The sequence below is a fragment of the Polyodon spathula genome, chromosome 41 (genome assembly GCF_017654505.1).
Source record: "Polyodon spathula isolate WHYD16114869_AA chromosome 41, ASM1765450v1, whole genome shotgun sequence".
In the NCBI taxonomy this organism is placed as follows: Eukaryota; Metazoa; Chordata; class Actinopteri; order Acipenseriformes; family Polyodontidae; genus Polyodon; species Polyodon spathula.
In genome coordinates, this window is record NC_054574.1 from 641,043 (window position 1) to 649,570 (window position 8,528).

At 42.1% G+C, this 8,528-nt stretch overlaps 1 protein-coding gene across 1 annotated transcript; it reads right to left on the reverse strand.

Annotated features, from left to right (window-relative positions):
• Nucleotides 1-1,008: 1,008 nt before the first annotated feature.
• LOC121305044 (RNA-binding protein Musashi homolog 2-like) lies at nucleotides 1,009-7,226 on the reverse strand. The gene is made up of 5 exons (XM_041236556.1): nucleotides 6,525-7,226; nucleotides 6,166-6,206; nucleotides 5,686-5,767; nucleotides 5,153-5,237; nucleotides 1,009-1,191 (listed from the first exon to the last, which is right to left on the reverse strand). The coding sequence occupies exons 1-5, from the start codon at nucleotides 6,584-6,586 to the stop codon at nucleotides 1,024-1,026; spliced, it is 438 nt and encodes a 145-aa protein (XP_041092490.1). The 5' UTR covers nucleotides 6,587-7,226; the 3' UTR covers nucleotides 1,009-1,023.
• Nucleotides 7,227-8,528: the final 1,302 nt, after the last annotated feature.

The following is an 8,528-nucleotide window of genomic DNA, read 5'->3' on the forward strand; positions in this document are numbered from 1 at the left end:
CACACACACACACACACACTAGATTTATTTTATTTAACCCCTTCAGGTACACAAGGAACTTGCTGTTCAAACGGTTTCTTCTTAATACACCCGAGAGCGACTCAAACATCACAAGGAGGTAACAGAGCACGTGCATGAGCACAAAAACAAATGCAAAACCCTTTCTTTACTAATGAGATTGAACTTAAGCTTGTAGTGCTGCCAAGAGGACTCAAGACACGGCTTAACCTCTGACTTTACTGCTGTCCACGTGTCACGATGCCTTAGAGTAACGATAATGCTGATAACAATGACAAGGACGACCATAATGATAACAATGATAACGATGACAACAACAATAATAATAATAATAATAATAATAATAAGAGGATCAAGACACGGCTTAATGAATACTGCTGTCCAATATAATAATGCCTTAGATAATAATAATGCTGATAACAATAACAATAATAATAATAATAATAATAATAATAATAATAATAATAATAATAATAATAATAATAATAATAATAACGATAACAATAATGCTAATATAATAATATTAATAATAATAATTGATAATGATAACAATAAAATAATAATAATAATAATTAATAATAATAACGCTTAAATAAACTAGATGAAAAGGTCTCATGATTTCTCCAGTTTAGTATCAAGAAACAAATGGGGAGGTGGGGTTAAAGATTTTTAAACCCTAGGAAATAGTTAAACTAAAAATTAAACATTTAAAAAAATCCCTAAACTAAGAAAGCCAGTTTCACACAAAAGGGCAGCTCCTGTGGTTTCACAGCCATATGCTGATTCCCTTAATACACCATGTGCTGGAGCTTCGAGAGCCTCCACTGCCAATTCCCAGTCTGAAACCTGAACTGGCTCTTAACAGTACCTCTCTGTGTGCGGCCACAAAACACCACCCCTGCCGATCACGCCCACTGGTTTATTTCAGACGGGTTTAAAAGGCTGCCCCCCCTGGATCACCTTTTTCCAAGGTGCCCCCCGGGTGACTGTAGGGCACACCCACCATTATGTAAAAATAAACACACTGTACACATTTTTTAACAAGTGTCCAACTTTGCTGTAATAACTTGCTAAGAGGCCTCCAACATGCACAGGAGAAATGAAACACGTTCTGCATGATGCAAGACTTACCTTGGGTTGGGCTCTTCGGGGAAACGCAACTTTAGGGTCAATCTGTCAAAGAGCAGAGAGCAGAGAGAGGAGGAGGGGGAGAAGAGAGCGAGAGAGAGAGAGAGAGAGAGAGAGAGAGAGAGAGAGAGAGAGAGAGAGAGAGAGAGATATTAATATCACAACACTATTAATAATAAGGTTCAAACTGGTTTCTCCACCTCCCCCACCCCATCCAGTACTGAATCTGACATGTGCTGAAATAGCTGGTAGTATAGGATGTGAGGCGTTCTGTAAATTATCCCTGCCAGCACCCAATTACAATTTCATTCATATCTGTAAGCCTGCCAGCTTACACTTTGCAATCTCTAATCAATAACACATGAAGAGAAGCGATACGTTTTCATGCACGGTGTTAAGAACAGAAGGGGGAAAAAAAAACATTTGAGATTACTTCCAAAAAGCATTTCAGCAACGCCGACTGGCCAAATAAATAACAAAGAGATACAAACCGACCCTCCTGACGAAGGACGTCTGGCAATTGAGATATTAAATACATCAAATAAAAAAACACAGTCAACTAGGATTTAAACACTTGAGAAACGCCTGACTGTTTTACTAGGAGCAGAGTATGTGAGGAAAGTGAGGGTGCCATCTTCTCTGAGACAGTCTTAATCCATTTTCAGTCGTCTTAGAAACACAGCCCAATATACTGGTAGCCACAGCAGGGAATAAAACTACAGAATTAAAAATAATAATAAAATAAACAGGTTTCTACTGGGCTCCAAAGACACACACCCCCTGCAGAAACTAAAACAGCTTGTAAGCAAGGGTTTTTTTATACACTGTGTAAATGCATTGAAACAGCGATACTTTCTGACTAGCGGGGTTTTGCAAGTTCATTACCCTTCTAATCTGGCAGAAAATGTCTAATAATAATAAAAAATTGAAATAAATAAATAGATAAATAGATAGATAGCGCATACAGTTTGCAACTGTGTCGTTAGCAGGGCTCCCCATCCGTTTCAGCATTTAGCCCCGAGGCAGAACCTAGAGAAACACAGTTGCCGTGGGCAGAGACTGTGTTTAAAAAGCCGCAGATGATCTGCCTGTAATAGGTGAGGGCAGCTCCCTGGCATTCCCTCTGTTCATTTTCCTCTGCAGAACCATCGCAAACCACACACCTGGGCCTGAAACAAGCTCCCTTTTGTCCACCAACAAATGAAACAAAACGAAGCCTCCTGCATCACACTGGGCTTGTGTTTGTATCGTCCACACTCCGCGCTGTGTCATCAGAGCCTGGTCCCACTCCAGCTCTTTGTCTTCCAGTACAACCTTCAACACAAGCTCTGCAGGTGTGACTGGATAATAATGTCATTTTTATGAGTTTGAGGTTTCTGGATTTATATCTTTGAATTAAAACACAAGCATAAGCTGGACCTCAATTCACTTAGCATGCACCTGGCCCTTATAAAACAATGTATGGTCTTGAAGCCTGTGTCACTACATCTGATCTGAACTGCAGGGAATGTGAACAATCCAAAACTAATAAAGATGAATGAAGAATAATAATAACAATAATAATAATAATAATAATCATAATAATAATAATTGATGAATACCTTCCCACAGCATTAGCCAGCAGTGGTTGCCTTTACGTTCATCGTAAAAGTCGTAGTTCGCAATTAACATAAATAAATAAATACATACAACTAGATCCCGGCTGAAACTAAAACCTGGAGTGTTCAGCGATCTGATGCGGACTGGAGTTGACAGGCACAGCCCCCGATGATGGATTTCCTGTTGCGCAGGTCTAACTCCACATGCAGCTCGCTACCTGTCAGCTTCAACACAATCTCAATATTAGCCTTAGATAACAAACGGCTTTGAATGGAAGAGGTCTCGCTCTGCAGCAGCTATTCATCAGGACCCTTTAATCCTATCAGAAGAGCCATGAACTCCAGCTATCACTGCACTGGTTGCAGGATGCAATGCTAACGGCTCAAAGAGGGCGAAAGCGAGAGCTCACTGGTTTTTAACGTAAAGCATTCTCCAAAAAAGAGAGCACGGGCGACTTCTACATCAAACATGTTAAATACATTTTAAAAGATATTTACTAGTGCAGATATTCTTCTTAAACAATAATCACATACAGATGTGTGAAAAACACACATTTCAAACCCACATGGAAGGGAGACGTGAACCCCCAGAGAAAGGCATTCTTTTTTTTTCTCTCCTCCAATGACAGCACGGTTGTGCACAAACAGCGAGGTCTTTCTCCCACACCGTCGGAGTGATCGTTTGAGCTCAAAATCTCACTTCACCAAACAAACAAAAAATAAATAAAATAAACACATACACCACAAGAAAATATTTAAAACCCCACGCGCCACAACAGGCGTTTCAGATTTGCAAATGACACTTTAGGACTGAACAGTTTTGCAAAAATAAATGAACTTTACATGCAGGTCCCAACAAAAACAACCAGCGTGATTTACAACAGAAGCCACTAAATGCATTAGGATGGGCGCAGGGGCACAAGGAGGTAACCCGTGTGACTGTACAAAGCAGTGAAGCATCTTTAACATTGCAAAGCATGAAGTAATGAGCACGTGACGCTGCAGTTAGGGAAGCAGGCACAGATTGGAAAGAAGCCTGCGAGGCCGAGAACATGCTCGTGCAAGCCTCACATCAGCCCTGCACTCCGGTTCTGTTCACTGCCACTCGGAAACTGGAATACGGGATAGAGTTCCATTCACACACGATGGAAAAGGTCCAGAGAAATACTATAGAAAAGGGCACTGGGTTAATGTCAGGGATTGTTACTGCAGTACTTACAGTGCAATTAAATATCTTCAAAAAAACAGAAAAGGTACCGCATGACAAAGCCACACAGCGCTGCAGCTATTATATACTGTCTGTGTGCACGCAGTGAACACTCTGGACAAAACCTGCCCATCTGGACGGGTTTTACTGTCTCTCCACACACAGGGTTTTTGTTTGTTTATTTATGTATTTTTATACAGCTCAATGAGATGCATCTGGTTTAAGTTTTATTTTTATTTTATTTTTTTTTAAGTAGGGATTAACTTCACAAACTACAAAATAGCACAGAAAAATAAGAATTATTTATTTTGCAATTCTTAAATGCGATAATTTTGCACATAAATATAATTGTATATTTGTAAACACATATACACATATATACACACACACACACACATATATATATATATATATATATATATAGACACACACACACATATATATATACACACACATACAGAGATATAGATATATATCTATATATGTTATTGAAAACACACTGCTAGGTACAGAGGGGGCCTGGGCTCGGGTGCACCTGTGCGGGGGAACATGCAGAACCGCAAGGTGTCCAATCGGAACACTGTGGAACACAGCCGCTCACGCAATGGCGAGCACAGGGGGCGGAGTTCAAACACTGCACGAAATCCCTGGACTGCTTGAAAAACAAAACCCCGACTGCATTGCACTTCTGTCCTATTGCTGTCAATGTCGCTGTGGAGCTAGACCTCTTACACGTCTAGTACTGATTCATGCATTGTGTAATCGAAATAATAAAACAACAAGCACAATCAAATTATGAACCAAATGAATTGCAAGATTAGGAAGAAACAGACAAACACTGATAGAAGGTGAACACCATTTCAAAGCGACGGCTTGCATTAGCAGTGTGTCTGGGTGGTCTAAATAGTTCACTGTCACTTTGCTGCTGTGCGCCGTACAGTAGTTTGTCTCCTTTGGATTAAGTGGATTCAGCATAACAGTTACTAGATGATGAGTCAAAATGCATATTTTTCTCTATCCAATTAATGGATAACCCAGCACCGAACGGGTTAAAACGATGGCACGGGAATAAACTTAGCGTTTCATATTACAGGAGCGCTGGCCCTTTAAATGCGTTAATGACACAGTCACCCCGCACATCACTGCAAAGGGGACACGCCAGCAACAGCCAAGCCGAGTGAAAAGTAACGAGCAAACATACCGTCTTGGAATCTAATTCGTGATGAGGCTGCGCTAACACTTTATCCACGCCGGCTGCGTCTGCAAACGTGACAAACCCGAAACCTCTGTAACGAGACAAAGAAACACGCAAAACACATCAACACACATTAGGATACACAAAACTGCGCTGGACAACAACACTTCCAGACAGACGCCCTTTTGCACCTGCCAGACCCGTGTTACTGCTCCATCTATCGAGTTCATGAGACAATTTCCTTTATAATAATATACCGAGAGCGTTTATAATACAGAGAATATACATGCATGTGCAAGTCTTGTGTTAAGAAGGATTAAAAAACAAAGCGATTGCAGTTTGGTGGAATGGCTCTCGATCCTGCTGAGTCAATGTCAGCCCGAGTGAGTGCTTACACTCGCAAATAAACAAACAAGCCCTGCTTTTATTGCTGCTGTGTTGTTTTTCTTCTTAAATGTTTCATATTTTACCACAGCGCTAACTTTAATCTTTAACAAAAGAAAAAAAAACAAAGTACAAAACGAACGCTATCTTCTTACCTGGAGCGTTTTGTTGTGGGATCTCGCATCACCATGCATTCTCTAATTTCCCCGAATTTGTTAAAATAGTCTCTAAGGCTATCTGTGGGGGGGGGGAGAAAAAAAAAACAAGAAATCAGGAGAATCGGTATTAAGAAAATTCAGCAAAAGGGGGTGTGTCTTTTTTTTTGTTTTTTTTTTTTTTTTAAGCAGCCCGCGATGGAAACAGAGGACAAATAGAGGACTTTAAATACTAGCAACACAAATAACCTTGCGCGCAGTCAGAGACACACACACACACACACACACACACACACATTACATTAGGCTGGTAATCATAGACACACACACACACACACACACACACACACACATAGATACACAGACATGTACACACGCAAGATCGCTGGAGAGGCGAGAGACAAACAAGGTCCGATCGCTTGCAAAATTGAACTCAACAAACACAGGTACTGACAATAAGCCAGGAAAGAAGCCGCTCACCTGGGGAAGTCTGCCAGCTCAAGCCGCCGATAAACATTTTACTGGAACAACAAAACATATCACAAGTGAGTCCAGATGTCAGATCGGCCATTTTGACGTGTAACTACTTACAAAAGCTAGCTAAGGAAAACGAGAGAGGAGAGAGAGAGAGAGAGAGAGAGAGAGAGCGGTGTATGTGTATCGCTAGCCTGGCAGTACAGTATAGCTGAAAAGGGGGGGGCCCTTTTTACTAATAAAATCAAAGCTGTAACTTAAACCAATCTTGAAGAAAAAAAGCATGCATGATGACACTGGTAGTGACTGTTGTTATTTATCATTGTCAATGTTTTTATTATTGTTATTATGAAGTGTCTGCTTACCCCGGGTCGTGTTGCGAGTCATGTGCGCCTCCAGATGTTACTTGACTCCCGTCTCCCTCCATATTCTAACACAACTATATAGGCAGTAACTAACAAACACACACACAGACAGAGCGAAAGCTACGCGAAGCGCCGCTAAGAGAATCTCACTGAGCCGGGAATGCGATCGTCACACGTGGGATCAGCTCAGCCTCTCTCCCTCCCCCCGACCCGCTCGGGGCGGAGCTGCGGCTCGTCATCTAACCAATCCCATTGACGTCAACGCTTCAAACCCGCCCCCGAGGGGTTCCGACCACGCCTCCTGACTGCCAGAACAGTGCTGTCAGGGACGAGCACAGTCGCGCAGCGTCGCCGGTTTGCAGTAGCGACAGCAGCGGAGTGCATGTCAACCTTTATTCCACTGTGACATCTCTTTTCTCGCGAAAATAACACCCTTAAGGAATTGCGGTGGGCCAGTTTGTTCTAGCGCCTGTTTTCCCCGATTCATTCCATTCGGAATGCACGATGTTCTACAGAAAGGGGTTTGAAGGTCAAAGCTTTTTAATCATCCGATGTACAAACTGAAGAAGAAAACAGAATAAATGCATGCATTGACAAATGAATATGTTGCATTTGACCCTGGAGAGGATATGACATTCCCTATGATGTGTTATTTTATATGCTGTCCAGTGAAATAAATTGCATAATTCGTTTGTGTAAATTGTTTGTTTTTGTTTTTGTTGTTGTTTGTTTTCTATATTGTGAAAAATTGAAAACTATTTTTGTTTTTGTTTTTTTGCATGTACACAAAAGGTTGAAATGATTATAATTTTTTTTTTTTTTTTTATTACAGGACGTTTCACACAGATTCGTCACAAAGGTTTCCATTCGCACGCCGTCCTGTCTATGAATGAGCGATTCCGTGGCCTCGGTGCAGAAACAGCACATAATTGACTTGTTTGTCATTATAATAAAACAACAATAACCCGAGGACACATCAAGTGAACTTAGAGACATCCGCCACCTTCGCAGGTTTAAAAACCCTAACTACATTTGAGATTGTATCTGAAAGAGCTCCCCGTACACCCTTCAGGCACCCTTAACGACTACAGCGTCTACATGTTCCAGTGATACACAATAACACCTAACAGGTATTCAAGAAAGAGTCAGCTGAGCCGCTGCATACACACACACATACACACACACACACACACACACACACACACACACACACACACACACACACACACACACACACACACACACACACACACACACACACACACACACACACACACACACACACACACCACACACACACACACACACACACACACACACACACACACACACACACACACACACACACACACACACACACACACTGACACACACACACACACACACACACACACACACACACACACACACACACACACACACACACACACACACACACACACACACACACACACACACACACACACACACACACACACACACACACACACACACACACACACACACACACACACACACACACATACACACACACACACACACACGCACACACACACACACACGCACACAGGTGGGATTCATTGTTTCTGGATCCAGGGAGAGACAAAAGCAAATCTAATGGTTTCATCAGCTTGCTGCCAGGGTAGAGATATAACCAGCGCTGTAACTGATGTCCTCTTCAGTAAAATACCCTTATTAAGCTGTGAAAGGATTCAGAGCCCAAGCTGTCCCTGCTTCAGTGACCCCCGCTGACACTGCTCTGTCCCTGCTTTAATAAGAACACTGAGTGCCACTAATTTAAAGAGCATCCTTTGTTTATCCCCCCCCCCCCCCCCCCCTGAAATCCCAGCCCTTTACAGCCTGTCTCGCTCACTTGTATCAGGTTTTCAAAGGTTTTGATTCAGTTTCCTGCATGCAGAGTTGCTCTAGCAAGCTGTGAGAATAGTTGGGCACGCAAGCCCATGCATGCACTGCCCAGGGCTGCTTCAGCAAGCACTCTGCTAA